The sequence below is a fragment of the Cladosporium halotolerans genome (genome assembly GCF_011745625.1).
Source record: "Cladosporium halotolerans strain TM138-S3 chromosome Unknown Sca38, whole genome shotgun sequence".
Lineage (NCBI taxonomy): Eukaryota > Fungi > Ascomycota > Dothideomycetes > Cladosporiales > Cladosporiaceae > Cladosporium > Cladosporium halotolerans.
The window spans coordinates 24,871-42,980 of NW_027191489.1; the positions used below are offsets into that span (position 1 = coordinate 24,871).

The 18,110-nt window shown below is 55.9% G+C and overlaps 8 protein-coding genes across 8 annotated transcripts; 4 read left to right on the forward strand and 4 right to left on the reverse strand.

The window, feature by feature from the left end:
* Window positions 1-274: 274 nt before the first annotated feature.
* WHR41_07923 (uncharacterized protein) lies at window positions 275-3,277 on the reverse strand. Its single transcript, XM_069376527.1, has 5 exons — window positions 2,137-3,277; window positions 2,004-2,064; window positions 1,911-1,950; window positions 925-1,859; window positions 275-869 (listed from the first exon to the last, which is right to left on the reverse strand). Exons 1-5 carry the CDS (start codon window positions 2,682-2,684, stop codon window positions 378-380), a joined length of 2,076 nt encoding a protein of 691 aa, XP_069226267.1. The 5' UTR covers window positions 2,685-3,277; the 3' UTR covers window positions 275-377.
* A 667-nt stretch (window positions 3,278-3,944) lies between these two features.
* WHR41_07924 (uncharacterized protein) lies at window positions 3,945-5,258 on the reverse strand (the record flags this gene model as incomplete). Its single annotated transcript, XM_069376528.1, has 1 exon — window positions 3,945-5,258. The coding sequence occupies one exon, from the start codon at window positions 5,256-5,258 to the stop codon at window positions 3,945-3,947; it is 1,314 nt and encodes a 437-aa protein (XP_069226303.1).
* A 1,568-nt stretch (window positions 5,259-6,826) lies between these two features.
* Window positions 6,827-9,056, forward strand: WHR41_07925 (uncharacterized protein; the record flags this gene model as incomplete). Its single annotated transcript, XM_069376529.1, has 2 exons — window positions 6,827-8,239; window positions 8,298-9,056. The coding sequence occupies 2 exons, from the start codon at window positions 6,827-6,829 to the stop codon at window positions 8,925-8,927; spliced, it is 2,043 nt and encodes a 680-aa protein (XP_069226304.1). The 3' UTR covers window positions 8,928-9,056.
* Window positions 9,057-10,501: 1,445 nt separating this feature from the next.
* Window positions 10,502-12,493, reverse strand: WHR41_07926 (uncharacterized protein; the record flags this gene model as incomplete). Its single annotated transcript, XM_069376530.1, has 1 exon — window positions 10,502-12,493. The coding sequence occupies one exon, from the start codon at window positions 12,491-12,493 to the stop codon at window positions 10,502-10,504; it is 1,992 nt and encodes a 663-aa protein (XP_069226268.1).
* Window positions 12,494-12,633: 140 nt separating this feature from the next.
* WHR41_07927 (uncharacterized protein) lies at window positions 12,634-13,339 on the forward strand (the record flags this gene model as incomplete). Its single annotated transcript, XM_069376531.1, has 2 exons — window positions 12,634-13,153; window positions 13,214-13,339. Exons 1-2 carry the CDS (start codon window positions 12,704-12,706, stop codon window positions 13,337-13,339), a joined length of 576 nt encoding a protein of 191 aa, XP_069226305.1. The 5' UTR covers window positions 12,634-12,703.
* Window positions 13,340-13,749: 410 nt separating this feature from the next.
* WHR41_07928 (uncharacterized protein) lies at window positions 13,750-14,667 on the forward strand (the record flags this gene model as incomplete). The annotated part of the gene is made up of 2 exons (XM_069376532.1): window positions 13,750-13,897; window positions 13,961-14,667. The coding sequence occupies 2 exons, from the start codon at window positions 13,750-13,752 to the stop codon at window positions 14,665-14,667; spliced, it is 855 nt and encodes a 284-aa protein (XP_069226306.1).
* A 155-nt stretch (window positions 14,668-14,822) lies between these two features.
* On the reverse strand, window positions 14,823-15,968 carry WHR41_07929 (uncharacterized protein; the record flags this gene model as incomplete). The annotated part of the gene is made up of 1 exon (XM_069376533.1): window positions 14,823-15,968. The coding sequence occupies one exon, from the start codon at window positions 15,966-15,968 to the stop codon at window positions 14,823-14,825; it is 1,146 nt and encodes a 381-aa protein (XP_069226289.1).
* Window positions 15,969-17,233: 1,265 nt separating this feature from the next.
* WHR41_07930 (uncharacterized protein) lies at window positions 17,234-18,061 on the forward strand (the record flags this gene model as incomplete). The annotated part of the gene is made up of 1 exon (XM_069376534.1): window positions 17,234-18,061. The coding sequence occupies one exon, from the start codon at window positions 17,234-17,236 to the stop codon at window positions 18,059-18,061; it is 828 nt and encodes a 275-aa protein (XP_069226250.1).
* Window positions 18,062-18,110: the final 49 nt, after the last annotated feature.

An 18,110-nucleotide genomic window follows, 5' to 3' on the forward strand; every position in this document is an offset into this window, starting at 1 on the left:
CCGGTTGATAATGCTGGACACGTTCACTTACCGTGTTCGCTGAATGCAAGCCGGGCTTCCGCCGCCGTTGGATCCCCCGAACGAGAAGCCATTCTGCCCCTGCATCACTACGTCAGCTGACAAGATTGGTTGGATGAGTCGTGAAGGACAAGACATTACAGCAGCCATAGAAGCTGCGTTCCAGGAAGTCGCGATCACTTTGATGTGCTGGAAAAGGTACGGGTGCTCTGGGTGGCCGTCGAAGATCCCGGCAGCTGTACAAGTTTGCATGAGGTGCAATGGGCATGTCACCACAAGGGCGAGGAATAGCGAGCGTTTTGATACAAGTCTCCGGAGCGAGACAACCTAATCCATCACGAATCACGTCACCACACTGTTCACAAGACTCCCGAGCCCGCCGCCTTCGGTGTTGCACTGATCGAGCCGTGCGCGCTGTCGCCTTTGAGGCTTCCGTTCTCCGGAGAAGGCTGCTTGGTAATCTCCTCCTCTTTTTCCACGTCTCCACCATCTCCACTCTCGGTAGTCTCGTTCATTTCGTCGGGGTTCTGCGTGACCATGGGAGCGTACGGGATATGGCCTTCGTTGCGGCGGTGCGGAGGAATGAAGACGTTAAACCAGCGCGGGACCATAAAGCCTAGCAGAAAAATGAGGAGCACGACGTGGCCGACGCCGAAGCCAAGAATGTGCAGCGGATTGGTCTTGCCGGAGAGTGGAGTGCCTGACGCGACAAAATTGGGGTATGAAAAGGAGAAGACGATCGCCAAAACGGGACCGGAGACATATTTGACCAGGGGACCCCAGAAGACAGGGATGTTCCAGTTTTTGCCTGTGCCAACGATCACGTTCAAGTCGCGGCGAAGTTGCTCGCCCTAAGATGCTTATGTCAGTATATCTCCCTCGACTACATCAATGGTAGAAACTCACGGAATAGAAGACGAGGTAGAACACCTTCGAGAGGAAGACGTTCGACCCAAACTTCCACGGAGCGCGAATATCAGGCGTCTTCGCAAGGGCCAGTGCAAGAGCGGTGAAGACAATGAAGATTGCAAAACCAGTAACAGCGCCTGCCCAAGCACTCACGCCTTGGCCGATGGCGCACCCGAGGATCTGGCCAGCAAAGAAGGCAATTTGGTAGAGGATGAAGGACACCTTCCCGACCTGGCCTTCGACATCTCTCCATCGGTAGACCGTGGTGGAGGTAACGCATTCGGTCCAGACCACAAACACAAGGGCAACATTGTTAGTCCAGACATCGACTCCATCCAGCAGCCAATATCCGAATTCTGTGCAGTAAGGCAGCGAAAGCGCGAGGGAGAGAAGCGTGAGCGCCGTCACGACGATGGGGCGAGAATACTTGATGCCGGAGTCCATGGTCAAGGTGACAACTGCGTCAAGCATGGCAAAGGCGGACGAGAAACCGAGTGTCATCAATGTAAAGAATAGCAAGACCGCCCAGAAGTTGGCGGCGGGCATCTGTTCGATCGCAGTCGGCAACGTCTGGAAACCGATTGAAAAGCCTCCGACGTCTGGCACGTCGGGTCCGGGGAACATTCTCGTGAATCCGACAACGCCGTACACGGCGAAGGCGGCAATGTTCTCAAAAGCGACGTTGCTGCCAACGATTGCCATTGCATCCACAACGGCATTGGAATGCTTCCGATTGTAGGAGGCGTACGAAGTAAAGTAGCCGAAACCAACACCGGTGGAGAAGAAGACTTGACCACATGCAGTCTGCCAGACTTCACCCTTCGCAAGCTCGGAGCCTCTCCAGGTGGCCCAGAAGTATTTGATACCCTCGCCGGCGTTTTCCAGAGAGACCGATCGCCCGACTAGGATAATTGTGACCACGATGGGGAGGCCTTCCGCAACATTAGTCGTGTTTCGCTCAACACTGCCAATCATTCACTTACCCATGGTCCAGTACACAACCTTTCCTGTCAAGCCGACGCCCTGCGATCGCAAGTTAGAATTGCGCTCTTCCCTTCAATGTAGAATGATCGTACCCTGAAAATACAAATCCAGACCAGGAACCAGGTGAAAACCATCCATCCAGTGGTTTCGCCGCTGCGAGCCATTGTCAGCAAACGTTCGAGCACGCAGAGAGCCGGGCTCGGGTCTTGAGCGGCTGTGACCTACACCATGCCAACGCCGGGAAATTGAACATAGCCAGTATCATTTCCACCCTCCCCAGGCGGGATCGGATCCTGATTCGCGACTACGTTGGTCATGAAGTAGTCGGCGGCATCGTCCCGCCAAGGCAGAGGATTGATGAACGACCGGCGGAAGTACGACATGATCCAGGCAAGATTGACGGCAAAATACGGCCCCACCACAAATCCAACGTAGATCAGATTAAGTCCCGTGGCCTTCAGGCGGTGATGCATGGTGTTGTACGCGACGACAGAGCCTCCCCGGTACGCTTGGCCAATGGCGATCTCAAGCATGAGCACGGGAATAGCGATGAGGAAGACGGTCATCAGATACGGGATGAACCATTGTAAACCATAGTTGTTGTACACCTGGGATGGGTATCGGATCAAATTTCCCATACCGGCGCAACCTCCCATTGCGGCCAGCAGAAAGGACGCGCGCGACGGCCATTGATCGCGGCCATCAGCAGACTTGTCGGGCGGCGGCGCAAGCCACCTGCCGACCTTCTTGATGCCGTTCATCGCGGTTGCCATTTCCAATCGCGGGCACGGTCACAATGCAGCCGCAGGTCCAGATCCAGGTACGTGGGGAAAAGATCGAGCCAAAAAGAGTAAAAGTCCAGACACGTCCGTCAAGGCACCACGAGCAGTTGTGCTTAAATGCGACGGGCGAGCCTGCCTCTGCGTGGCCATCGTCAGAGCGTAGCTTGGCGACTTACCGAGACCCGGTGTTCTTCTGTTCTTTCTTGCTGACCGGCGGAGCTGCCGACACCCACGACAGCGGGCCAGGCGGGATCTTCAGCATGGTTGCTTCCGCTGAAATCACGCTGTCGCTGTGGCAAACCTATTGGAAGTAGATCTAGCTGGGTTGAGAGAGGCCTAGTTCCGACGAAGGAGCGCTAACAATCAAGACGCGAAATGCCATGCAGAAGCCATGGCAAGATGACCTCAAGCCAAGGACAAATGGCACCTGGTGGTGTTGGGATGCCCAGCGCGGCCGGAGCAGTGTCCTTTGCGTGCCGCTCCAGCAAGATCTCACATCTCGTCAAGACCGGCAATTACCCGCGACTCGCCACCATGCAGGCCAGGACCAGACGGATGATGATCGTTTGTTGAAGTTGGCAATGGTATGTCAAAGGGTTGTCGGAGATGGCAGCCGTAAGAGCAGCACCAAGTCTCTAGCCTCTTGGATGCTTGGCACGGCCAGAGCGCCCCCGGCACAGCCAAGTCCGCCCTGCCGTGTCCGCGGCGCATCTGCCCTTGTGCCTCTCTGCCAGCCCTACCAGATAGACTTGCGAGCTTAATGCACCCACGACCGGCGTCAGTGGCGCTTCGTGCACACAGGACAATCCTAGAAACTCTTCGACGCAGGATTTTGGAAGTTTAGGGTTTTGATTGTAGATCTTCCAGGCCGTGGTGGGTTGTCGCCGGGGCTCGCCCGACGAAACATCCAAGGAGTCCGAGGCCTTCACAACACTACCATCCCAGGAACCACCTGCAAGGGTGCAAGGGTGCCCATGGCCATGCTGTGGCCAGAATATCGAGCGCACATGTCGAAGTCCATGCCGATGAAGCCTCGACCAGAGCGGATCGCCTAATGCTTGTCGGCACCGAAGACCTGGCTTGCGGCCAGTGATCAACCACGACTGAGTGCTCAAGCCACGTCTTGTCGAGAAGAAAGATTCATAAATATCGTTATGTGATCAATGTACTAATTGCGATCCCCAATAAAAGCATCCCATCATACTGTTATTATTGAACCGCCTTTGTATCCATTGTGGTTCAACAACCAGTTCAGAAGGCCTCCGCTTCTTTCATCGGGACCTTGACTGCATTGACGGCGTGCACCTTAGTCACGTTGGTGACCGCAAGTGTCTTTCCTTCCTCCTCTTTCGGTGGTGTAGTCGCGCGTCCAATCGTCCATCCAATCAGGATCATACGAATGGTGCTCTCAGCGGCATCCGCCAACAATTTCTCCGCCTGCTCAATCGCGTTCTCAAGGGTGGTCGGCCCCTGTACGATGCTAGCGTAGGCGTGAATGCCGGCTTCATAGTTGACGCCGGCACCCTCGCCAATCGTACCAGCCAAAGCCACAACAGGTACACCGTGGATGCGTGCTCGACGTGCAACCTCGCTGGGAATTTTGCCGCGCGGCGTCTGATAGTCAATACCGCCTTCGGCAGTGACAATGAGGTTGCAACCAGAGATCAATGAGTCGATGTCCAGGAAGCGCATGATGATGTCGTAGCGCGGGTGCAAGGAGGCGCCGATGAGACGAAGCCCAGCTCCCAGGCCTCCTGATGCACCGCTACCGGGCGCGAATGAGATGTCCTCGCCCAGCGCCGACTTGGCCACAGCGCTGATGCGGTCCATCGCGTGTGAGAGCTCTTCAACTTCAGTTGGAGACGCACCCTTCTGTGGGCCGAACACACGCGCGACACCCTTCGGGCCGCAAAGCACATTGTGCCAATTGACTGCGGCATCGATGGTGACTTGTGCCAGGCGTGGGTGCAGGTCGGTAAGGTCGACGCGCGACAAGCTAGGTAGAGCCTTTCCACCAGAAGCTTTTGGCACAAGGCTGCCGTCAGCATTGTAGAAGCGGGCTCCCAGTGCTTGCGCCATGCCAACACCTCCGTCGCATGTGCCCGAGTCGCCGCAGCCCATAAGAATGTGCTCTGCGCCGGCGTCAAGGGCCTCCGCGATCAGCTGACCAACACCATAGGTAGTTGTGTACAAGGGGTTCCTCTTGTTTCTGGGGACAAGACTCAACCCTGCCGCCGCTGCCATCTCAATGACAGCCGTGCCATCCTGGTCACCGCCCAAAAATCCCCAGTGGGATTGAACCATGTCTCCGACAGGGCCAACCACTTCCACGTGATTGAGCTCTCCATCTGTGGATGTCACCAGAGCTTTGGTGAAACCCTCGCCACCATCCACCAGGGGAGCTTTGTCGATGCTTGCGTGCGGCATCACTCGCTTGATGCCAGCTTCAATGCAATCCGCTGCAGTGTTTGGGTCAAGAGACTCCTTGAATCCCGAAGGACAGACCAGGATGCGTGGAGCCTGAGAACGATTCTGGAAACTGATACGTCTGAAGAGCGCGAACATATTGGCTGTTGCCGACGTCGTGAACGTATTGGTGTTAGGCTGATGAAGGTGGGTTGATACGAAACCTCAGAACGATCGTATCAGTGTGTAAATGTTGTAGCGACTGAAAGTAGCGAGAGACTAGGTGTTTCGTCTGCTGTGAGACTGATGGTTGATATTCGATGATTGAGATGATTATGGCAAAGGTGCCGGCCTGATTCTTATAGCCTCTCGCCTCTGTTCGGACTATCATTCCCATCTCTCAGGATGTTAAAACGCCGAATGAGACGACACAACAAAGCCGGCGCAGGCAAAGTTTCCTCAGCGTTGTCTCATTGTTTGATTGTTACTAAAGATGGAGTCACTGCATTGCTCCCGCTCGTTTCAGATCCATTCGAGTAACACAGCACGCGAGCGTCGTCATCATTCAGAGATGAAAATGTGTCTAATGACATTGTGGCTGCAGCTGAACCGCGACCTCGGCGAGTGAAAAGTGACCAGTGCTGCGCCTGCCTCTGGCAAGCAAATGGGCTTCAGCGCGGATCTGACCGCCTGGCACGTGGCGGTCGGGTCTAAATTTGTCCTGCAGCTATTACCAGGAAACGCCTCGTAGGGTAGTGACGAGAGATAGGGTGCAACTATTGTCGAGTAGCGCAGGCTGGCCTATGGCGTTCACGCACAGCCTTCCAGTCTCGAACTTTGTCGTCTCCGCTAGACCGCAGAAGACGTCGATCTCATGGCAAATGTTGCACCTAGGCAAAGGAAAGAGTTCAGGTACGGCCTGCGGCACTCAAGTGAGGAAACCGAGCACGCGACCCTCGAGACCCAAGAGATAGCCAGTGCCTTGCGCCTCAACTATAATCGTCCAATCTGCTTGCCTGAGGGTGTCATTGTACTCTTCCAGTGACGCAAGGTCAAGAAAGTCTAAGGATGCCGTGCCTTGAGGCGATCCGGTGTTGGAGGAAGTGCGCTGAGGGCACGTTTGCTCCCTGAGACAGGCATCAACGTGATCGCTTGCTGTGCTGGCCATCAGTACGGGCTGACCTGCATCTCAGAGCGCAGCAATGCTATTTTGGAGGGAGTTGTCGAATGAATGCAGATGGAGAGTCGGACATCCAAGAGATGAGGTGGCTCGGCACGCTCTCGGCACGTGCTCGGCGAGGCGCTCCGCCACCCGAAGACGTAACCTCACCTCCCGACCTGACCCTCTTGGTGGTCAAAGTCAATGAGGCACTGCCATGTGCTCTGAATCTTAGGAAAATATTCTCCACCACGTGAGAGCGGCTGATCTGCAAGCATCCGAGGCGCAGTGCATACTTTCTCCCGTGGGCTGGAGTTTCCCACATAGTTCAGCCCGTGGACGCCGCGATGCTGGCTGAGCACACGGAAACGGCACGGCGCAAGCCACTTTCGACAGCACAGTGACAGCCCAAGCGTTTACGCTCCTCAAGGGGATATGTTGTCGGTGAAAGGTCACGGTATTAAGGCAAGTCGGTGGCAACCCCGGTGCAAGAGATATCTGCGCCAACACTTTCGTTTAGTTCATCTCAAACCTCCCAGGTTTCCTTCCTGTCGTTCTCATACTTGTCATGTCTTTCGCTCCAACATCTGAACACAACTCTTATGATGTTGAAAGTAACCCATCCGAAGATCGGCTTTCGAGAGATTCACTTCAGTATACACTTCCCGAGTTGAATCTCCCAAGCGAGTTGAGGGTGGACGACGTGCTGCGACCTCATGGCATCGAGGCTTACATCGACGAATCTGACTACTCATACGATACCGACTCAGAATACGATTTCGAGGACGCCGTCAGTCACTTCAGCCGAGATACTAGCTATGGAGGGATTGACGATCCCACTTTCGAGCAGATCCTCCCATCTGACATCCCCTTCACATACTCTCAAATACCACGGACTATGACGAACTCGTTCTGGACGCCATCCGCCGACAGACAACAAAGTTTGACCAAACCATCTTCTCGGCGCACTCTCAGAGCATCGCCCGCCAAACTTGTTCACTCTCCAAGTAGTCGGTCAATTAGGGACCCGAACCTGGTGACCTGGGACTCAACCGATGATCCGGCAAATCCACACAACTGGCCTCGACATCGGCGATGGGCTTCTACCATTCTGGTAGCAATGTTCGCGTTCATAGCACCCATGGCGTCGACCATGGTCGCGCCAGCGCTCGACACGATAGCAGACGAATTCGACATCGAATCGGACATTGAGCAATTCCTAGTCATGTCGATTTTCTTGCTCGCTTTTGCCATCGGCCCTTTCGTTTGGGGTCCAATGTCAGAGGTCTTTGGTCGGGTCCGGGTATTGCAGTCCGCGAACCTGATATTTCTCCTCTTCAACACAGTCTGCGGCTTTGCGAAAACCAAGCAGCAGATGATGGCCTTCAGATTCCTCAGCGGTATCGGCGGAAGCGCTCCGCAAGCCATCGGTGGAGGTATCCTGAGCGACTGCTTCAGAGCAGGGGACCGCGGAGCGGCCACAGCCATCTACAGTTTGATGCCGTTTTTATCGCCGGCTGTTGCGCCGATCATGGGAGGTTATCTCACACAATTCACTACTTGGAGATGGGTCTTTTGGGCGACCTCCATCTTCGACCTCGCTGTCCAAGTGGCCTGTGTCTTCTTATTGAAAGAGACTTTCGCACCCGCCATTCTGACTAAGAAAGCAGCCAAGCTCAAGAAGTTGACAGGCAACAACGAGCTCCACACAAAATGGCAGGGCCCTGACCATTCGATGAAGAAGCTCATCATGAAGAGTCTGGTCCGTCCACTGATAATGCTTTTCACTCAGCCCGCCCTGCAGGCTATGGCTCTCTTCCGCGCTTACCAGTACGGCTTGATGTACCTGGTGTTGGCAACATTCAACCGCGTCTTTGAAGGTGCCTACGACCAGAGCGTTGGTCGTGCAAGTTTGAACTACCTATCTCTGGGTGTCGGCTTCGTAATCGGTCTACAGATTTCTGGCATCATGCAGGATAAGGTCAGTTGCAATTGTAGCCTTACTTACAACATAAGAACCCTGTCTAATGCTGAAATAGATTTACACTTGGTGTAAAACCCACCAGATCGACCCATCTGCCGCGGTCTTTTCGCGCCACACATGGGCTCGCATCCGCATGCTTCGCAATGCAGACAAGACTAACGACCAAAAGTCCCTCTTGACATCCAGCCCGTCTATCAAGCAAACTTTTGTGATCCCACGTAAACCCCTCCCATCCCGCGGCACCAACCGCAGCCTCACCCACGATCCGACCAAAGGCCTTCCGGAATACCGACTTCCGCTGGTCCTCCCCTTCAGCCTTCTTATTCCCATTGGCCTCTTTATCTACGGCTGGTCAGCAGAGAAACAAGTGCACTGGTTCGTGCCAAACCTGGGCACCTGCATTTTCGCCATAGGGTTGATCGTCTGCTTCAACTGTGCGCAAGCGTACGTCGTCGACACCTACACGACCTATGCTGCGAGTGCGACGGGCGCCGCGGCTTTTGTGCGGACCATGGCGGGTTTTTCATTCCCGCTGTTTGCGCCGCGTATGTACGATGTGCTTGGTGTCGGATGGGGCAATAGCTTGCTGGGTTTCGTGAGTCTGTTCTTGGGGGTGGTTGCACCGCTTACTCTTTGGAGATTTGGAGGCTGGCTGAGGAGCAAGAGCACATACTGCACTGATTGATTTGTGTTTCATTTTCGTGGCGAATTAGCATGGGGCGCAAGGCTGTCTAGGAGGAAGCAGTACAATAAATCTTATTATACGATCAGATGAATATAGAGATTAGTACCACGAAATAAAGTACGTGAAGCATGATGGCTCCTATTGTCTATATTGGTGATAAATATGTCCGAGGTGTCGTTTAAAGGTTGCTGCGAAAGATGATCTCGACATTGCGATGTTCTCTGACAACAAACTCTCCCTTCGGATCAGTCTTCTCGTCATTCTCCGATGTGTCCCAGACATCTATCATCAGTACGTGAACTCGGCTCCATTGGAAAGCCCGGGCAAGAAATAGTGAAGCTGTCAGTGCTTGGATTGTCAAATCCATGTGCGAGGCAGAAGTTCTGGGCCTGGTCGCCGTACTGCGTCTCCCTGCAATCATTCATAGATTTGGCATGAGTGCCGCCCCAATACGACGCAGTGATCTGGTGTGTGCTGAGGTCCAAAGCGCAGACGACTCCCTCTCCGTGCTGTGTGTAAGGAGCGTCACTCTGTATCGAACCACTCCGCAGGGCAACAATTAGAGATTCACCGAAGAGGAGTTGATTCCGTCCGCCGGATGCGCCGACGTCGCAGAAGCCTATAACAGTAAGGTTGATTTGAGCACAATCCCTTGCGAATTCCACTAAAGTACCTTGTATGCTGCGTGGAAAAGCGACTCCGTCCACTTTGGACCGGCAAATTGCTATGTTCACGGCAGAGCCTGCTGTCAAGGTAGTCATGGCCGCGATTAAGGCGATATTTAGAACGGTTTGTCCAAGCATTTTGGGTGGTTGAGTCGTATGGACCAGTGTATCGGGTGGCAGTATGGAGATCGGTAAGACACTGCTGTAGCTTAGTGGTCAATCCAAAATTGTGCTTTGAATGGGAAGAGACAGAAAGGTATCCAGGAAGCAAACGATAATTTATAGAACGCTACCCTCCGGTGACGCGAGGCTGTGAAGTGTTCCAAGACAGCCTCGAAGTACTTCATGACCCCGTAAGAGGAGTTTGCGACCAACCCGTGAGACCTGCAGGTAGGTATCGGATTCGCGCAGTGATCATGATATTTTCGCAAGGCAGACCGGTCAATGTCGCAGCCAAAAGGAAGTCTTAACCTCGGTGACACCAACACCGTTCGCATTCACAGCCTCAAAGACCGTCGCACCGATCACAGCCGCAGCTGGCATAAGAGCCTTACCGATCCTAAAATTGAGCAGATGCCCAAGCCGATACTTCCGGGACTCAGACTGTGGACGTCATGCGATCTTTTTCAGGCTGCATCTTTACGCCCTGGCCTTGATCGAGGCAACTGGTATTTGAAACGCCACCTTACACAAGGGCTGCTATTTCGGGCGAGCTGCGGCGCAATCGCAGTGATTACCGTCGATGGCATGTCGTCTCATGCGACTCCAGATTTTAAGAGGTCAAGGTCCAATGACCAAGCAAGAGACTTTGCGAGCCCAAACGGGAACAGAATGACTCGACGACACGGTGAGTCTAGCAGCAGCTATTATACATCAAAGTATGTACATCTTCAGATCTTGATACGAGATCTACCCATCATTCATATTCTTCTCCAACAGCCTCGCTGTCTCCCTAACCTTCGGATCAAAATGCAACCTCAGCAGCTCGCCCTCCCAAACCGTCGCAGCCATTGGGTTTGCGCTCTCCAGCTTGGCCAGCGGATCAAACACGCCGTCGCCCTTCCTGTCCTCCGTGTGCCACAAAGCCATCATCTTCTTAGAGTGCACTTTGCTGACCTGCTGCAGCAAGCCGATAGTAGCTACGGAGCTTTTCTGGGGCAGGTGCAGCGCGGCGGTGCATAGCTGCTTAACGAAAGCGGCGATGCGAAGCGGAGGCACAGAGCGTGTGTTGGTGGGTGGGAGCAGGACAGACTGCAGGGAGCGGAGAAAGAGAACTGTTGTTGTCGCCACGTTGACCTTCGTGCCAGCGGCGGCGGGAATGGATAGGCCATTGGGATCGCGAGCATGGCCATTCTTGGCGCTAAGCTCGAGGTCTGGGTCCTGAGATAGAGGTAGGATGATGTTGTAGAGGTGCTTGATGAAGAAGTCGAGGTCGAGGTGGAGGGAGGAAGCGGACTTGATGACATCCATTTGGCCGTGCAGCAAAGCGAAGGCTGTCGTGATGCAGAGAAGAGTCTCGCGAGTGGCGTTGCGGTTCTCATCGATGTCATCGCCGGTCTCAGTGTGCAGGTCGACAGATGCCTCGTTGATCAGATCCTTCAGCACTTCGAGAATATCACCGAAGAATTCCTGGTTGATCAAATGTGCATAGCGAGCCAGGCCTTCCAATACAGCGCCCATCAGGTGATCAACTCGAGCCTTGAGAATGCGGAAGTAGGCAACGAAGACCAATTTTAGCGTCTCTGCCTGATTCTTGTCGCGCTCCTCAAATGAAACAGCAGCATCGGCGACGGACATCTCTTTCTCCACTGCCTTGCGCTCCTTCATCACCTTGCGCTCACGCTTTGTTCGGAAGACTTTCTTCTGCGCAGGTTTCTTGGCAGGCTCTTCCTCTCTCGCAGCTTTGTCGACGCGCTCGTTAGATGCCTTACCGCTGAACTCATTCAGAAGTCGGAGGTGAAGAAGCGAGTTGAGCACACTTTCGTGGAATTGGTAGTTGCGTGATTTCATCATTTTCGTCAGTTGTGTGACGACTTCCAAGCTGATGTAGCCATCATCATCTTCCCGAAATGTATGTTCCAGCGCGTTCAAGCAGCGAGTGTAGTCCTGGTCCTTCGCAGAAGGCATCCGCAGAGAGAGCTTTCCCACAACAATGGCGACGAGCACACTCCGCTCGTTAAAGTGCGAGACGTTCTCCAGCAGTGTGCACGCACAGGAAATAGCGACGCTAGCGAGGCCTGCCGCGTCCTTGTCGTCAGAAGAGCTGCCCTTTGCTAGTCCTTTCAAAACCTGAAGATAACTCTTGTATCCATTCAAAAGACCCTGCTCGAAAGAGCGGAGTTTCCTGACATCCTTGCTCACTTTGGCCGTCAAGTCGTCCCGTCCAAGAGGTCTGATGCGGTATCCGGGGATGATGTCCTTGAAAATTGCCAGCATTGTACCTAGTCCCAGCTTCTTGACTGTGACGTTCTTTGACATTGTGATCTCAGCCAGCGACGCAAGCAAAGCGATGTTGTCTTCCGGATCCTCGCTCATAACACTGGCTATCCGCGCCAATTCTTCCTTTGCCTGCAGGATCTCTTCCTTGGACGACAGCTTCGGTCCGGTTTCCTCAGGCTTCTCCTGTACCTCTGCCTCCTCCTCCTCTCCGTCATCGCTTGCAAGAAAGCTGTCCTCGTCATCATCTTTTTGTACAGGCGCAGGCGCCTTCTCCTCTGGCTCCACTACAGCGCCCTCAGCGGTCTTGATGGGCAGCTTCTGGTTTTTCGCCTCCTTCTTTCCTTTGCGCGCTCTCTTCTCATAATCCTGCTCCAGATTCCAGCGAGCGAATCCAGGTGCGCCATTCGCCTCATCTCCAGGAGGACTCAAGCGCCTCTTCTTAGCCGCCGGTTCTCTCGCCATTTTTGGTGTTCTTGTCTGTGAAGGTGTCGATCCAAAAATTGTTGAAGCTTTGCGCGACGCGAAATCTTGCAGCCGCGGCATTTGCGGGGGAAGAAGGGCAGGGACCTGGAATTTTTCTGGAGCAGGCGAGCCGCAGGGCGCCCAAGTTCGAAGGCCGCGCCTGTCTTTCTCGCCGGAACAATACACACACAACAGCAAAAACACCTCGCCATGCGTCAATTAACAGACACCGAGACGAAGACGCTCTTCGAGAAGCTGGCCAACTACACCGGCCGCTCGCTCAACAACCTGCTCACCGACACCGCGCCGTCGCCCGGCGCCAAATCGCAACCGGAGCGCTATGTCTTCCGCGTGCAAAAAGATCGCGTGTACTACGTGCGGGAATCGCTAGCGAACCTTGCGACCTCGGTGGCTCGCGAAAGCCTTCTCTCTCTCGGAACGTGCATTGGAAAGTTCACCAAGACCGGCAAGTTCAGGATGCACATCACGGCGCTGGACATCATCGCGCCGCACGCGAGGTACAAGGTGTGGGTCAAGGCGAACGGCGAGATGCCGTTCCTGTACGGCGGCCACGTTGTCAAGGCGCATGTTGGTCGCTGGAGTGAGGACTGCCCCGAGCACCAGGGTGTGATTGTGCTTAGCATGAACGACACTCCGTTGGTATGTCAAATTTGAAACCGCCCTGCACAGAGACATCACAGGACTGACGAATCATTGCAGGGCTTCGGTGTCACTGCGCGCTCCACTGCTGAGGGTAGAAGGCTGGATCCGACCGGTATCGTTGTGTTTAGGCAAGCAGACTGCGGCGAGTACCTGCGCGAAGAAGACACGCTCTTCACCACGTAAATTCGTGCTAGCGAGATTTTCCGCGCTCTAGCGTTGGAAATGCAGAAAAGGGAAAAGAAGGCACGCCGCGGCAACTGGGGATACCATGATCGGCAAATAAAATGACGCAAGCTGGAGAGACTGATACGGAGAATATACTGCGCATGGTATTCCAGGAAAAACCATTGTCATAAAGTGCGACCGGAGGGATTCGCAATCAAGCTTTTGCAGGGTGAGACAAGCTTTTGCAGGTCTCCAGAGAAAGGACATGAAGAGATGGCGAAGTTGGGCCTACTTTCGTCCATCACAACATAGTGACGGCCGGGTAATTAGAGCTGAGCGGCTTGTTTAGCCGCAAGAGCAGCTTCCAGTAACGGACACCGAGGGCTCGTCTAGCAGCAAGCCGTCTTGAAGACCCCGCATGTACTATTATGCGAGAGGAGCAAAGCAGGAGAAGATATAATGCTACCGATTTCTTGAACCCGTCACATTCTACTTCATTCTCCAGCGTCAAAGCCAGCCATCTTTCTCAAACACACCATCAGACATCCCACAAAATGCCCGTCTACGTCGTAACCGGTTTGTACACCTCATTCCACAAATGAACACCCCCTAAACCCCCCTCTAACAACCCCCCCACAGGCGCCAACCGCGGCCTCGGCCTCGAATTCACGCGCCAACTCGCCTCCAACCCCTCCAACACCATCCTCGCCACCGTCCGCGCTCCAGAAACCGACCTGAGCGACCTCCACTCCATCGCCTCCGCAACAACGCACATCCTGCCCTGCGACACCAGCTCGGCGACCTCAATCAGCGCCTTCGCCACCTCCGCCGCGACCCTTTTGACTCCCAAGGACCTCAACATCGACTACCTCCTCAACAACGCCGGGACCAACACGGCGCCCTCGCAAACGAGCCTGAGCATGACGGCCGAAGCGCTCTCCCAAAACGTGCAGATCAACGTCCTCGGCCCCGCGCAAGTGACGGCACACCTGCTGGCGCAGAACCTGCTGTCGCCCACTGTGCGGATCGTGAACATGTCGTCCGGGCTCGGCAGCATGAGCGTGTCGCTCTCGATCACGCCGCGCAAGTGCGCGCCGTACAGCATTTCGAAAGCCGGGCTGAATGCTCTGACGGTGCAGCAGAGCGGGGAGGTGCGGGAGAAGCTGGGCGGCGGGGCGGTGGTGGTGTGCATGGATCCCGGGTGGGTGAAGACGCGGATGGGAGGGGAGGGGGCGGTGCTGGAGGCGGAGGAGAGTATTGGGGGGATGCTGGCGTGCGTGCACGGGCTTGGGGAGGGGGATAATGGGCGGTTTTTCACGTATACTGGGAAGGAGGTTCCATGGTGAGGGCGGGTGGTGTTGATTTGTGGTCTCTGTTGGACTGCAAAGAGGCGGGTATCGAAGTTCGTGAGGTCGTAGTTGACGGCCTTGGTGTCGAGAGCCCTGGGACATCAATATTAAAAAAAAAAAAAAGAAACTTTTCCCATGCACACCAAGCCACCTCACAGCTTAGCCGTCTCACTCTCATCACCAGAATGCACTTCTCTCAAGTACTCCTCCGCCACCCTCCTCCCCTCAAGCCATGTCTGCTCCCTCGCCTCCAAAAACCCCTCCACATCCACCTCCCCGTCGTCCCCAATCCGCGCCGCCAACTCCAACGCATCTTCGATAGCTAAGTTCGCCCCATTGCCAGGAACGGGCTGCGCGTGAGCCGCGTCGCCAATCAACAAGACGCCCTTCTCCCTCGCAGCTCGCGCCAGGACGGCTCGATCCACGACAAGCGAGCGCATGAGCCAGTGCAGCCAGCGGTCATCGCTCGCTTTGCCGATAGAGAAGAGGGATGCGAAAGGCGGAGGCAAGGGAGCCAGGGCTTCGATGTCGTGCTTGAAACACGCTGCTTTCGCTCGAGCATCGGAGACGTCGCGGTCGAGAAGAAATTCATCGCCGGGGCGTGCGGGCCGGGAGAGGGTATAGCTGACGCCCGTCTTGCGCGTGTAAGGGTTGTATGAGTCAGCGGTGATGGTGAGAAGGACGTCGCCCTGGGTGTGCGAGATTCCGGATGGGCGCTCGAAGGCTTGGAGAAGGCTGGGCGGGACGTCAAAGCTTTGTAAGCGGCGTCGACCGTTGAAGACAACGTACGGGAGAACTTTGAGCTTGGTGGATGGGTCGGAGAGTTGGAGGTGAGAGCGAGCGGTGGAGTGCACGCCGTCGGCGGCGACGAGGAAGCGGTACGGTTGAGAGAGGAAGGGAGCACGCAGGGAGTGATCGAATTCCATAGTACCGACGCCGTCGTCGAGGTCACGCAGATGCTTCAGCTTGCTCGCCCACCTGATGTCGAGCCCGCGGCGCAGCTCCCTCTCGAGGGCCATGCGGTTGACTCTCAACGTGTCGCGGTCGTGCACCGTGCCGCCGCGATCAGGCGCCTCCAAGGCAACACGCTGAAAGAAATCGTTTTCCGTCATTCCCAAAGCGGTCAGGAGCGGCCGGTAGACACGTTTGTGCAGAGTGATGCCGTATGCGGGCCGGTTGGCGTCGTGCGAGAGGCGCTCAAAGACGACTGAAGGGATGTTTCTGTGGCGAAGGCATTGAGCTAGGGAGAGGCCGGCGATGCCAGCGCCAAGGATGTAGATGGGCTGCTGCGGTGGCATGGCCGCAATTTTGAAGGTGAGTTGGGTGGACAAGCGTGATGTCGGCGTGAATGAGGAGGACGTGGTGGTGATGGTGAATACTTGGATGGCGTGGGGTTTGGGAGCGGAGGTTGTCGTTGCGCTGCTTCCTGCGTGCGGGGCTTGGACGTTGTCAAGCGAGGAGGTTGGCGACAAGAAGAGCGGCGACCGAGATGCTTACAGCGCTGAGACGGTGGTGAGTTGACAGTGAATGCCAACATCAAGTGATGCTAATATCAGAAGGTGTGCCTCATCTGAACGACTTTGTCGATGGCACCGAACAAGCGGACAACGCTGTGCCAGCCGTGCCTTATCTATTACCTTGTGTTCTCACGTGTTGGACGGTCCTCTCCGGAGCGCCCTCTTGATGTGACCTACCTGTAGGGCAGCGAGGCTCGAGATGCGTTGTGTGTTATCTTACGCCGGCATGAGAAAACGCAGAGACCGTTACATGGTGTCGCATCTTACAAAGACAGTTGGCATGCTGGTGAGAAGCAGAGCGGGTGTCTCCCTGTCAGGGATCGGAGAACGGGTGGGGTTGACGCCGCGGCTCCATTCGCCTGCCGCAGGACTCGACGAGATGTACCGGGCGTGTGCCTGAATCCTCCACCACGCCGGGTGTGAGTCGCGACTAGACGCAGATCACGATATATGCGTGCATGCGCCAAGCATAGCAGGAGGCGCGGAAGGCTTGGAGATGCACGGCGTCGGGAGGAGGAGGAGGAGGAGGAGGAGGAGCAGCAGCAGCAGCAGCAGGCGGGGTGCCTTGTGCGTCCTGCCTGAGGCGGCTGATAAGCCATACCGATCGACGGCCAAGTCGGCGTGGGGAGAATTGGGGAGCGGCAGCTCAACCAGCGAGAGGCTCCAACTCCCCAGCCCGATCACCGCGCCGCAGTCACCCACTATAAGCCCGTCTGCCCTCTCTTCCCGACCGGCCGGCAGCCTCGCTCGACTCTCATCTACTCACATCGTATACTGTATCACAAACACCACCAAGCGAAGACTCCCCCCCTCCAGCCCTCCCACGCTACACCAGCGCAGCGACCACCGACCATGGCATCCGCAGGCGGTACGTGAACGGAAGTTTATCCCTTGCTCGCTCCCGCCCAATCCCTACCCGCCCTCCACCACCTCCCTCTGCACCCTGCAACCCCCCCAAACACCCCAATGGCCTCGCTCGCTCCGCTGGCCTGGCGCGCAGCTCGCCGACCGGCACTCCAGCAGTTCGGAGCCGCCCTCGCCCACCCATGCAGCGCCTCCACCGCGCCAAAGCATCGCCAAACCCAACCCTGTCGCCCATTCCACGAGTCATACGCGCGCAGCCGTACGCCTCCCAATCCTTCAAACCCACCTCGCACCGCTGCACCGCTGCACCGCTGCACACTCACCATCCACGGTCGCCAGCACCGCTCCTCCCACCCACGCTAACCCGCCATGCCTCCCCAGATGACACCTTCAAGGCCTCCCTAGCCGCCAACAAAATCTGGGCCAGCGACATCGCCTCCAAGGACCCCGAGTTCTTCAAGAACAGCGCCAAGGGCCAGACCCCCGAGATCCTGTGGATCGGATGCTGCGACTCGCGCGTGCCCGAGACCACCGTGCTGGGCAAGAAGCCCGGCGAGGTCTTCGTGCTGCGCAACATCGCCAACGTCATCAACCCGACCGACGTCGCCCTGCTGTCCGCCGTCGAGTTCAGCGTCAAGCACCTGAAGATCAAGCACATCGTCCTGTGCGGCCACACCTCCTGCGGTGGCGTGAAGGCCACCCTGGCCAACAACAAGCTGGACATCCTCGACGTCTGGCTGCAGCCCATGCGCCACCTGCGCGAGCAGCACGCCGAGACCCTGAACAAGCTGAGCGGCGAGGACAAGGAGGACGCGATGGCCAAGCTGAACGTCCAGCTCGGCGTGGACAACCTGAGGCGCATCCCGACCGTCGTCGATGCCATCAAGGAGCGTGGCCTGAAGATTCACGGTCTCCTGTACCGCCTCTCCAACGGTCATCTCGAGGAGGTCGAGACGGCCGAGGACGCCAAGACTTGCGAGGGCAGGGAATGTACTTTTGAGCTGAAGTAAACTTCGAAGTAGCTTGGAAGACTTAATCAGAGGAAAAGGGTCGTAGACT